The sequence below is a fragment of the Montipora capricornis genome, chromosome 8 (genome assembly GCF_036669925.1).
Source record: "Montipora capricornis isolate CH-2021 chromosome 8, ASM3666992v2, whole genome shotgun sequence".
NCBI lineage: Eukaryota > Metazoa > Cnidaria > Anthozoa > Scleractinia > Acroporidae > Montipora > Montipora capricornis.
Window position 1 is genome coordinate 11652151 of NC_090890.1, and position 12891 is coordinate 11665041.

General features: G+C 41.7%; 1 protein-coding gene across 6 annotated transcripts in view; it reads right to left on the bottom strand.

The window, feature by feature from the left end:
• The window catches only part of LOC138060689 (small G protein signaling modulator 3-like), a 57666-nt gene that overhangs the window by 15859 nt on the left and 28916 nt on the right, over window positions 1-12891 (bottom strand). For all 6 annotated transcript variants that reach the window (XM_068906540.1, XM_068906539.1, XM_068906537.1 and 3 more), the window contains exons 13-24: window positions 11979-12110; window positions 11408-11462; window positions 8266-8313; window positions 6827-6897; window positions 3967-4034; window positions 3328-3415; window positions 1679-1733; window positions 1502-1551; window positions 1282-1340; window positions 800-893; window positions 303-373; window positions 1-13 (exon numbers count right to left, since the gene is read on the bottom strand). The exon at window positions 1-13 is cut by the window's left edge and continues 36 nt beyond it. In XM_068906540.1, the coding sequence (XP_068762641.1) occupies window positions 1-13; window positions 303-373; window positions 800-893; window positions 1282-1340; window positions 1502-1551; window positions 1679-1733; window positions 3328-3415; window positions 3967-4034; window positions 6827-6897; window positions 8266-8313; window positions 11408-11462; window positions 11979-12110 (804 nt within the window). The remainder of the gene's footprint in view (window positions 14-302; window positions 374-799; window positions 894-1281; window positions 1341-1501; window positions 1552-1678; window positions 1734-3327; window positions 3416-3966; window positions 4035-6826; window positions 6898-8265; window positions 8314-11407; window positions 11463-11978; window positions 12111-12891) is intronic.

A 12891-nucleotide genomic window follows, 5' to 3' on the forward strand; every position in this document is an offset into this window, starting at 1 on the left:
ATCTTCATCCAATCTGCCGAAGAAACAAAACAGAATTACCCTTAGCGAAGTACACTACCGATTGCTAACTGGTCAACGGACAAATCACGATGTTTTTCAAGGGATACTAAGTACCCTTGTGTGTGAAAAACATCACATTTCTTTATTCTTGGGGAACTCAAGTGACGCAACTGTCGTATTAAAACACTTTCAATAATTACAGAGTGATACAGTAACGCCAGTCAGTTTTTCAGATGAGGCTTCGTAGTCTTCCTTATTTGAACTGAAACCTTTTAATCGCTGCAAGGAACTGGTACACTAACCTGAACGTCTTGCACAATACCAGCCGAGAATACACCGACTGAAAATCCCGGTCAACTTCTCGTTGGCTGGCCTGCAAGTGAACAAAATGATTAGATGAACGTGTTTTTATTAAGTGTTTCTGGTACCAACGACAGTCACAGTTGAGGTGAGGGCCGTAAATCGCAGTAATCCTAGTACTTCAATTTGCTTATAGAGCAACAACTGTTCGGTTGCCAAACAGGCCGAATTGAGGCCACCCGAAAAGGACAGATTTCGTTAAGCGTAGGACAGATGCGTTAAAGATGCAAAAATTTTCCGGTTCCATTTAAAAGAACATGGAGAAGACGTCTCTAGATCTGCGTCCTATCTCTAGATCTAAGGCTCGCTTGATCTTGTTTACCCTGCCTCACAATTCTCAAGGAAGACCTCACTGCAAAACAATATTAAAATTGTAGCCATAAAGCGTTGGAGTCCTGTCAGAAAACTGGTATAAAGAGACATGACTACATGAACTCACCTCTTCCAAAAACAACCATGGATGACACGGTCCACCCAAGATGGATGGCTTTCTCATGCCATGCAAAAATATCGACTTTAGAGCTGGGCATATTCTGAAACATGACGTGTAAAACCTAGAATCAGCTCATGCCATCCAGCACCATAACTTTTATGACCGTTGCAAAGGCACACCCAAAGTATTGCATGGAGGACCGAAAGGGTTGTGCCACCCCATGTATTCAAAAGTAGAGATGACCTGACAGATGTCTAAAAGCACATAAGCACTCAGTAAATTCCCCATCATGCAGTGCGCACTGCTGTCTAATTTCTTCTAAACCAAACACGTGCCAACAACGTAACGACCCCAGGATTTTTCTGTTCTCTTCCGGTTCCATGTTTCCTTGGAACATGGCCATTTGAGACAACTGAATGCGATGATCTCCATCACTATATCACCACTGCTTTATTACACAGCAATGTAACCCTCTGTGTCTCACTTACCCGCCTCTAACAAGATCTGTGACGGTTTCGGAAACAGCATCATCTCCAGCAGTGGAATACTAACAACCAAAAAACAAAAAGATTATCACACTTAAGCCAGGCTCTTCGCAATGAACAAAACCGTCAGCAATGGAGTATTACAGAACAGAAGATAATACAAATATCGCAAATGATGGCCTGTTTGTAATCATCCACGAATGTTAAAAGCCGATTGTCAAACCTCTTTGCTTCTTTCATCCAAAATCTCCACAAATTTAGCAGGGAACCAGCCTAAAGTGAGTAAAAAATCTTCATTAGTTTTCACCGTCTTCATGCAGATTTTTGCTTAATTCGACATGTCGAAAAGCAGTTTATTACACAAATGATAAGTCACAATACGCACCAAAAATTTGCTTACCTCTCAATCCGTTCAGTTCACCAACCCAACAGTGCTCGTCCTTTTGCGATATTATCTAAGGAAAAAACACAGCATCATTAAATACACCCAGTTTTTTGAAGACTCACCACATCTACTGGAACCAAATTTATTTTCGGAGTTTTCGGTCACATTATAAATTCCGGTCACCAGTTTTGGCACATCAACTGAGAGACGCATTGCGTGTGTGGCTTAGGCCCTGTTTACAAGCAGGTAGGGTAACCCTACTGCTAGGGTTACCCTAGCAGGAGTGTCAAATATAGCCCGGATTTACAAGCAAAATTTCACAGGTAGGGTTACCCTACCACCCGGGACAACTTTGCGTGCTTGGTAACCGCCAGTAACGCAAACACAATGGAAACCGCTCAAAAGTTGTCCTGGGTAGGCGAGTGGTCCCTAGCAGAGCGTTTACAAGGCAGCTAGGATAACCCTAGCGCTAGTGTAACCCTAGCACTCAGATAGGGTTACCCGAGTGTTAGGGTAACCCTACCACTAGGGTTACCCTACCTGCTTGTAAACAAGGCTTTACAGCCCACTCAAAATGTGCCGGCAGGTGGCAATTTTGCCACCGTGGGAAAATGAGCCACATGAATGGTCAGCAGTCAAAGCTCTTGCAGTTATAAGCAAGATGGCGCCTAAACGATTCCATTTCTTCTCCGAAAATTTCTAAATTCTTTCCTAAGATATCAGGTATGTCGACTTAGAAACCTATAGTTTTGCATTGATACAATGTATTTCTAAGGATTTGAAGAGTTTGATTATAATTGTCGAATTCATACGGACTTTGTTTGCATTATTTTTACTATTAACTTACCATTATCGCGGGGTCGTAACGAGTTCTAAGGGATCAGGGATCAAAGGCCTGAAAAGGGCCGGGATCAGGGATCACAGCCCTGGGATCTGCATGGTATCACAACGCGTGGGATCGGGATCAGCAGTATTTTTCATGGAATCAGGGATCAAAATCCTCATCGTTTTTGGGATCAGGGATCAAAAGTTTGGGTAAAAATATGGGATCAGTTACGAAAAGATATACCTCGTCACGATCCTGATTATCGACAGTGGTCGCGTTTATATCAAACAACTACAAGCATGTTCAAACTTTCTGAATAAAGCTACCGGTGGAAAATAACTGGAAACTGAGAAAAAAAGAAAAAGGGGAAAAAATCTGCAAGCTCAACAAGAGGGGTTGAGTTTCCCCTTAAAATGTACCCGATACAACCATTTGAAGCCGAAGTTTTCAAACTATTTCAGAAGAGCATGCCCCGGATAAACCTACCAGGCAAAGGCCAGATGCCTACTAGTCAAGCCATCTTGCCTGCTACTCAAAACTATTTTGACTGGGCTGGTGATTATACGCGAGCATTCAACTTCAAACCCTTACGAGCATCTTAAAACTAGACATGCATATTTACGAACACTGAATGCTAATAGCACACTTATCGTTAATTGGTCTATCAGTGAGCAAAGTCTGTTTCTCTTGTAGAACAATTATTAAACAAGTTTTGATAAGAGCACACAAGAGTCGACGAGAGTCAGCGAATGGGAAAGAGAATGAAAGGAAAAATGAGAGGGGAGTTTGGAACTCTCGGCAACACCCAGCTCTTTTGACTGAGCGTATGACAACATACCGTAACGATATCATTTTTCCGAAATCCCAGTTCGTCATCGTCATGTCGTTCAAAATCCAACAATGCTTTGGCTCTTCGCCGCCGATTCCTAAAGACCCGAACAAAAACCGGAAAGGTCAACCCAACAGTGCAAAGTCCAAATTGGTACATCTACAACCTCGGTCATAAATAGTTGTAACACTTTCTTGAAAAGCACGTAACTCGCATCCAAGCTATTGATAACGCACTCCTCCTCCCTCCCTCCCTTCAATGTTGCGTTTGTCGTTCTAATGTTGCGTTTACTGGAAAGTTCTTGCATTGGAACCCATAAACATCAACATTGAAAGGGGAGGAGGGAAAAATTTCCGTCGGCGTTACAACATTTGTGACTGAGACTGTAGGTGTAGAGCGCGAATGCATCTAACATGAACATGAACAAACGCACACTCCCACATCTCGAGGGCGCGGAAGGTTAACCCTTTCCTTGTTAAGCTGATGCCCATCTAAATGACACTTTCCACTGAGCCAACTCTTCAGCCCTTATATCACAATCCATGCAGATTAACCTGCTCAAGCGCTCGCAAAAACCAACGCGCAAACCACTGAACCCTGCTGTCTCAAAAACAAAAGCTGTAAAACTGAAATGGGTTTCTTTTTTACCTTGCAACATTGATGAATCTTTCGTGGTCTTTGGCATGGCTCTCCATTGAGTAATCAATTTCCAAACCCTGACGACACAAAAACATTTAGCATCTCAGGCCCGATTCACACGGTACCGGACGAATTTTCTACCGGTTGAAAATTCGTGCACTTTAGGGTTCCCTTCACACGGAACCACGCTAAACGTACGAAGATTTAGACGCCTCGCCGTTCAAAAATTTAAACGCCCAAATCGGGGACGAATTTTTAGCCAGTACGGTCGAAAATTTAACCAGCGCGCTGCGAACACCTTAACCGTCTAACTTTTTGCACGGCAAAGGCGTGGTTGCATGGATGCGTAGTAACTCACGCATGGATGAGTAGTAACTATCGTTAGCCTTTCTCTTTCTGGACGCCATTTTGAATTTCGTAAAGTAGCGCTCTCCGCAAGAACAGATGGTAAAACCACTGACAAAGGTTAAACTTCAATCCGGTTCGTCACTTCCGTGTGGACGGAGCGAAAATATCCCACGGTTCCGTGCAAACAAAATGGCCGGTCAAATTTTTCAACCGGTAGAAAATTGGTCCGGTACCGTGTGAATCGGGCCTCATTTACCAATATTGCAATTACGACATTTTAATCCCAACAGTAATCCAAACCTAATCTAGTTTAACTTCCAAGCTCTCGTACTGAAGTCTCCTGTAGCTCAAAGGCATAGTATCCGATCTAGTCATCGGAACGTCTGCTCGTACTCGGAGCACACGGATTTCTTTACCGAGTAAAACAGAGTCATTATTGATTAATTCAAAACCCAATTAAAATTCGCCATCTCCTTTAAAATAATTGTGAAAATGTCTTTCAATATTTTAGTCCTCGCAGCATGAAAGTACGATCGTAACCTAGACTAATTTAATATTTTAACTAGTAAAAAGAAGGAGATGGAGATAGGTTCGACTCCTTTTGGGAGCAAGTCCTATTTCTTTCCAAGTAGGACCTGGTCAGTCACTGATAAATTCACCCTTTAAAGACGCACACCGAAACTTGGACGGAAGTATGAAAATGAACCATATCAATGGAAGACATGTGAAAGAAAAAAGTATAATTTCTGCATTGCGTTGAGGTAGATTGGCGAAAGACAAGCAAAAGAGATTTTACAAGCTATCGTTCTAGTGTTTGCTCTTCAATGCAAGCACAAGAATTTATGTTATGTTACCCCTCTTTATCCCTCTCACATCCTTAGACACTGAGACCCCGGACAACAAGAACTCCAGTGTAAAAAAATTGACAATAAATCGTACAAACATTTTCAACGTTATTCTAGTGCCGATTCACTGTGATTGCATGGAATAGGTAGGTAAGTCAGCTTTAACGTGTCTTGAGTTTTTCTCGTTGGCCTCGACTTACAACTGATGAGTACAATTTCCTATGTCAGCAAGATCAACAACGTCCGAATGCTGCGAAGGGTAGCAAGCAGCAACTGGATGCGGTCACGAAGGTCATATGTCACGAGGCTTCCTTGTGACATATCCTACAAACAGTTCATTTAATTTCTAAGTAATCTCTCATGTACAACGTGAAAGGAAAACAACAGCCACTTTGCAATAAACAGATGTAAGTGAAACGGGGTCACTACTTAATTTAATTTAAAGGCTCTGACATTTTGCGATATGCAATCGAAATCGCTCCAACCTGATGTCCCATTTCTCAACCTCACCATTGTAAAATACCATTACAATGGCCATCGAACAGCAGTCAATGGTCAAAGGTCACAGTTCTGTCCGAGTGCAATATGGATCAGCCGGCGATCAGGTTTGGAAGAGCTCAGGAAATTACAAATAGCCGCTTTATCAAAAGCCTAAAGTTTACAAGTACTTTCTCATTAACAAGGAAAACGAAATGTTGGTTTCTAATAAACAGGCTAAAAAGTCAACACGTAAAAAAAAAATTTAACCACTCGATTGAAAAATACTTCGGTTGAATTGCTCAACCTTGATTGCTTTGAATAGTGGTGAGTGGTTACATAGTAGTCACATGACCAAAGGGCGGTCATGTGATAATAGCACGGCACCATAGATGTCCGAAAGTTCCAACCCTTTGTACCTGTCGAGGGAAGGGTGTGTGACCTTGATCATTATAGCCTCTTTGATCCTCCTTTTGATAGTGTTATCCTCCCTTATAATACAACCCTGCCATTACTGGACCTGATCTATGTATCCGGAAGGTACAATAAAGGTTGGTTTGCTTTATGAGCGGAAAGCCGCCGCGCAGAACAGAGAAACAACTAACTAAACGCACATAAGCTGTCCAGATCAAGAATCGACCCAGGGCACATTGGTAGAAGGCGAGTATTTTCACAAAATCCTGTTCCACCGATGTTCTGCCTCGAATAGAAGACCTGATCAGAGATTAAAGGGAACCTCCACTCTTACTACAGAATAAGTTAAAAACGTAGGAAATTATGTTCACAAACAAATTATTTCACTTTCAAATTTCGCGGGCGTCGCCATCTTGAATAATTGTGACGTGTAGCGGTCAACCTATTGTTCTGACACAAAGGGCTTTTGTCTAATGACAATAGGGCAACCGTAATACGTCACAATTATTCAAGATGGCGGCCCCGCAAAGTTTGAAAACAAAACTCGGTGATTTTAAAACTTATTTCTTTTGGATACAAACGCTTTCTGTGAAAATATTTTAGAATGACTTGACTGTAACAGTTATTTCCTGTGATTTAAAGTTATTCTTTTTGGTTGAAGTGAAGGTTCCCTTTAAGTACCGTCTGTTGATATAATTTGGATTGTTTTTTTTTTCCTCCACAAAGTGATCGGGTATTTTTCGATCAGCACTCATGAGAGCATGTGCCATTTTTAAGCCACTTACCTTTTTGGGGTCTACAGCATCAAAATGTCTGGCGATCTGGAGTATTGCTTCCCTTAAATCAGCAACAAGCTCTGGTAATGACAATGAGAAAAATTGTTATACACAGCATCCATTTGTCTGTTGTGTTTAACACAGACAAACATGGCTGGGAATTGCCACTGATTTGATTTTGTGACTGGCTTAAATATTCAAAGTGATGATTCCAATTGACCTTCTAAGTGAAAGATGGAGGAAAGCACTTACTGCAGTTCCAGAGAAAACTAAACAAAAATACAGACTTGAAAGGGACTCGAAACCGTGACTGTAAGATTGTGCTGCACACTTCTCAGCCACTGTGCTTTCAAGGCAACTTGGAGGTTCGTATAACGTGCAAATTAGTCACCGTAAGAAAAAACTTATGATCTGACGTCACCAGTATTTTCCCTTCGCTCTGCCACGGTGGGTTAAGTTACCTTACGCGTTTCACTCGTGACCCACGCAGCACCAAAGCTTCTTTAGAAAATAACCCCATCATTCGTATAATGTGTATCGCGTAAGATATGAAAGTATCATGGAAGATATACAAAATTCATATTTTGGAACTGTCAAGGGAGATGTGACGATTTTCGTCGTAGCGAAAAAAGGGCAATTTACTAAACCACTAAGCCAGTTGAGAAGAAGTGTCACTCTGAGAAAATCCAGGCTGCTCCAGGACTTAAAGCTGCCACAATGGAGTGGTAAAGTGTGACGTCACAAATATTTAAAATTTTGAAATTATGGGATTCATTAAGATCTTCAGAAAGTACAAAAAGAACAATGGCCACTTGCCAAAAATCAGCAACTTATTGCAATTTGGATGCGAGATATTGGCTTTTTATGCTTCAGTGACTCCAAATAAATCCTTGTAATTTTACCTTTGCTGTAAACCGTTCAAAGCAAAGACAAAATTACAAGGATTTGTATTGAGTCCATGAAGGATGAAAGGGCCAATATCTCACCCCCAAGATGCAATAAGATGCTGATTATTGGCAAGTGGCCATTTTTCATCATGTACTTTCTCAATATTTCAGTAAATCCCATACTTTCATAAATTTAGTTTTTGTGACGTCACTTTACTACTCTATGCGATCGCGATGCACACTCCTCAAACAGGTATCAAGGTCACAGGTTCAAATCCCGTTGAAGTACTGAATTTTTCAGGCTTCTCTACGCTTAAAATCCGTTCATAACTGCGATGATCATAGTTTCGCTTAAGTTGCTGTTCTGTTCTACTGTTGTGTGTCACTGGCCCTGACAAGCCTCTATGTGGAGCAGTCAATTAGGTTTGTACTGGTATGTATGTATGTGTACGTTGCGTGAAGATTTGCCTCGCTTTCTGATTAACTGATTGTGATTGACTGCGTCTTTTGTGATAAACCGATCAGGGCGATTTAAGCAACAAAGGAAATTAAAGTACCAACCTGTTTGCCTTATGTTTTTTGCTTTTTGCAAAGACACGCCACCCTTTCCTAGGAGAAGAAAAGAATTATCTTTTCACTAACGGCTGGTTTAGAGGCGTTTTAGTGATGTGTTACATCCTTACCATCCCCGAAAGATTGCATTTTTTTTGTTCATCACCCAGGCTGGTGTCAAAGCAGGAAGTCCCCAAACCATGGACTTCCGCCTCTTCTGCGCAGTTTCGGAAATTTCAAACAATAATGGTTGTCAACGATAACAAAAATGAGCTCCACTCCTGCTGCACGTAGTGGTGTTGGATATAATGAAGTGTCTTCTCACCTTCCCCCTCCTCCCCCCCAAAGAAAAAAAGTATGTTGAGAAGACATGTTCCTGAGGACACAGGCAAAATGAAAAGGACTCAAATGAACCGACTACGAAGACAAAACTGTTTCAACTCCAACCAGCCTAGGTCAGCGATTGAAATTACCCCGCAACGTAACACTTTTCTTTCTTTTGGCTAATTAGCTTAAAACACGGTAGCCTGTGCATCACACATTCTATGCGACTATTGTTTAATCTTTTCGCAGTAAGTGGTTTCGCGGTAAGTGGTTTTCGGAAAAGTTTGAGGAACACAGCTCCACAGCCAGATGTCATTAGCTGGGAGTCGATTACGATGAGGGAGAGGAAAAACCGAAACACTAGGAGAAAAACCCTAGAGTCAGGTCGAGATCCAATGAAACTCAGAACACATACAACTGCAGGGGTGGGAGCCGCAAACAATAACAACTGCGCCAGCCCGACTCCCCAAAGATGAGCTACGAAGAGAGCTTTGTGCAATATGGCTGCGTGCAAACTGGGCTCCCTCTTAATTGGCACAGTTTTCGAACAGTAAAAATAAAGGACAAAGTCTCTTCCAGGTTCTTTGACCGCACTGGAGCCCTCGCTTCAAAGGATACTGTGTTTTAGCTGAGGTCAACTGGAAAGAGTTTCAAGGGTAACTTTGACTGCATGTTCACCCTACGCCGGAAGTTGTTAAAACAATAGGGGCTTTAAGATACAGAACGCAACGTCTAACGAAGACGTAATATAAAATTGCAAGTTAAGTTGAATAAACTTATTCCAAGAATCATCACGGTAAGTTTGATCAACTTCTAAAAACGAGCAGAATCGAACACAAACTGTGTTGAGTTAACAAAAAAGTACTAGTTTTGTAACGATTAATCGAATTCTCGGGAACAACTTCATGTCAAGCCGTCACATAGTTGTCCACCCATCATATATGTTGTCAAGCCATCACATAGTTGTCCACCCATCATATAGTTGTTCATCACATAGGTGTCCACCCATCAAATAGTTGTTGATCACATAGTTGTCCGCCCATCAAAGAGTTGACCACGTAATTTGCCTCTAGAAGCCGTAATACGTGTAGTAAAACGTAAAAAGGTAAAGTAACTTTATTTAACGTCGGTAGTTCCTTCAGCTACGAGGCTGGTATCAATGGAAGCCGACGGTGCTCCTACTGTAGTACGTGTAGTAGCTGTAGTACCTGTAGAAGCTGTAGTAGCTGTAGTAAGTGTAGCAGCCGTAGTACGTGTAGCAGCTGTAGTACGTGTAGTAGCCGAAATACGTGTAGTACCTGTAGTACGTGTAGTAGCTGTAGTACCTGTAGTACGTGTAGTAGCCGAAATACGTGTAGAAGCTGTAGTAGCTGTAGTACGTGTAGAAGCTGTAGTACCTGTAGTTCGTGTAGTAGCCGTAGTACGTGTAGCAGCTGTAGTACAGTAGCCGAAATACGTGTAGTACCTGTAGTACCTGTAGTACCTGTAGTAGCCGAAATACGTGTAGAAGCTGTAGTAGCTGTAGTACGTGTAGTAGCTGTAGTAGCTGTAGTACGTGTAGTAGCCGTAGAACGTGTAGTAGCTGTAGTACGTGTAGAAGCTATAGTAGACATAGTACATGTAGTAAGTGTAGTAGGTGTAGTAGCCGAAATACGAGTAGTAGCTGTAGTAGACGTAGTACATGTAGTAGCTGTAGCATGTGTAGTAGCTGTAGTACCTGTAGTACCCGGAGTATGTGCAGTAGCTATAGTAAGTGTAGTACCTGTAGTACCCGTAGTAGCTGTAGTACCCGTAGTACGTGTAGTAGCTGCAGTAAGTGTAGTAGCTAGCTGTAGCGCCTGTAGTACGTATAGTATACGTGTAGTAGCTGTAGTACGTGTAATACTTTCCCACTGTGCCCTCAGTTAATTATTATATTGTGAAATCAGAATCCAGAACTAATGGAGGTTTGCAGTTCGTGCAGTCATTCGTGCGCCATTTTGTGTTGCTTGGTAAAACTGTTGCCCTTCCACCACCCCTCGAGAATTTTCAAATAAGGAAAACCATGTGCGACACGCTCATTGTCACGTTCTTAAACATGGCGACGAATGATCCAGCGATTGCGAATCCATCTGCACCTTTTAGATCCGCTGTGTGGAAATATTACGGTTTTCCGGCTAAAGACGGTACAACAGACAAGTCTAAAACTATCTGCAAAGTTTGGTCAGTAACTTTCAAGTTTTGTGCCGGTTCAACTTCAAGCATGAGCGCACTCTTAAAACGTCAACACAGCATTAATGAAAAGTGTTGGACTCAAAGACGGTAAAAAACTCCACCGGGTACAGTACAGTACTGGAACAGGACAGTTAAAAATTCAGGATGTTATGAAGAATAAGTTGCTGCGGTCAGGCAACAGGGTAACGGCGATAATGAAGTCTATCGGACTTTTCATTGCAAAGGATATGAAGCCCTATTCAGTTGCGTATCATGTTGTAAGAATTAAAAAAACATTACTATTTTGCATAGTCGAATCGAAATAATGAAAATCGAAACCAGTAATTGAAATTGAATCGAATCACAAGGACTATGAATCGTTACACCGCTAAAAAGTACAGTTTTGCTGTCGTGCTTTCATGTTTTCCAGGAAACTATGGTTCTAGGTTGCAAGTTCGCGGACAACGAAAAAGAAACGAGCAACAGTTAAAAACGCACGTGCAATTGTATTGTAAATCTTGAGAGACCTCTTCCATTACCACAGAATATATATGAGGGGCACAGATAAGCATAAGGTTTTCCCTTTCCCGATTCTTGGCCCCCAACAAGCAGCCGATGAACGAAAAAGACTCACCAAACAATAAACCAAAGAAGGTTCTTGGTGGGGCGATAGTCCTTTTTTGGAGCCGCTGTGAAAATAAAAATTTACGACGATTTAACAATAAAACAACAGCTAAAACAAGGATGCTGTCTGCGTTTTATAAAACTGTCTTGCAGTGACATGAGTTAAGACTGAAAGCTTATTCCCTGAAGAAAGAATTCAGAACTTACTAATGGCCAAATGTTCTTTCCTGAGGGCTTTTACAACATCCCGTTTCCAAATCACCCCAGCATCATCCTCAACGCGAGGCGAAATCTCTTCTATTGCTAAATTTATTTTTTATTTGCCGGTATATGAAAAACAGAACTGAATATCATCGCACACATTTCACTGACACTAGTTTGCCCCTTTTGAGAAAGATAAAGTGGATTCACTGCGATGGTTTATTCACACGAGTTCCATTTCGAACAAGGCAAACTGTGAGCTGTTCCTCACGTCACCCTAAAACCAGGAACAAGTACCAGTAGGCTGACATTAAACTGTGTGACATTTAATGTTATTGTAATTGTTAACGTAAAAGAATACAAGAAGCTTTCAAACTCACATCTCTTGGTATTTGCTTTGCACTTCCTTTGTCCACCAAGACCCCAAGGTCAGCCATAAGGAAAGCCATGTGTTTCTTCCTATGCGTTTCCAATATGACATCTGTTAATGAAGCTGCTGCCTTATTTGCCGCCTGTGACAAACATGGTGTTATAAATACATGTAACAATTTGCCGCCTTTCACACTAGGAAACATGATCAGGGTTTGACAGTTTTGTAAAGTAGCGGACATATTTCTAAAAGTACCGGACGTGACATTTTTTGGTGGGGAGTGCCGAAGGCGCGAGCTACCAATGGGGAGTCTAGGGGCATGCACCCCAAGGGAATTTTTCAAACAGAACACTCAGACACGTTGTTTCGAGTGTTTCTGAAACCCAAGAATCAGTTTCTCAGGCAAGGCTGGAGTTTATTCTGATTCTCTATAAAAAGTAAGTAAAGAAATTATAATAAAAAGTACAACCAACCCCTCAAATATTGGCATCAAAGTACCGTACATGGAATGGGAAACGACCGAACGAAATGTCCGGCCTCAAACGAAAACCCTGAATTCATGATACGTTTTAAAACCACAGACAGAAACCGGAGATAAGCTATTGGAGACGATTATTTTTTTAAGAAATCTGGGAGACTACTATCCTGGCATGCAAAATGTTCACTTCTGTTTTCCGACGGTGGCTCAAAAACGTAGCTAGACTTGGTCAATGGCCCGTTAAACCTGTCCCACCTAATCTGATCATGAGGTTAAAACAAACGTACAAATATTATTTTGTGACTTTCTAGCACAAAATGCTGCCTATCCTGGCCTTTTAAAATTCAAGCCGAGCTGTGAAATTATATCCAGCTTTAAGCCTGTGGTCACCCCGGGAGCAGAGGGCTCCTCTCTAAACCTCACCAGAAGGGAAAGCAAAAGGGGC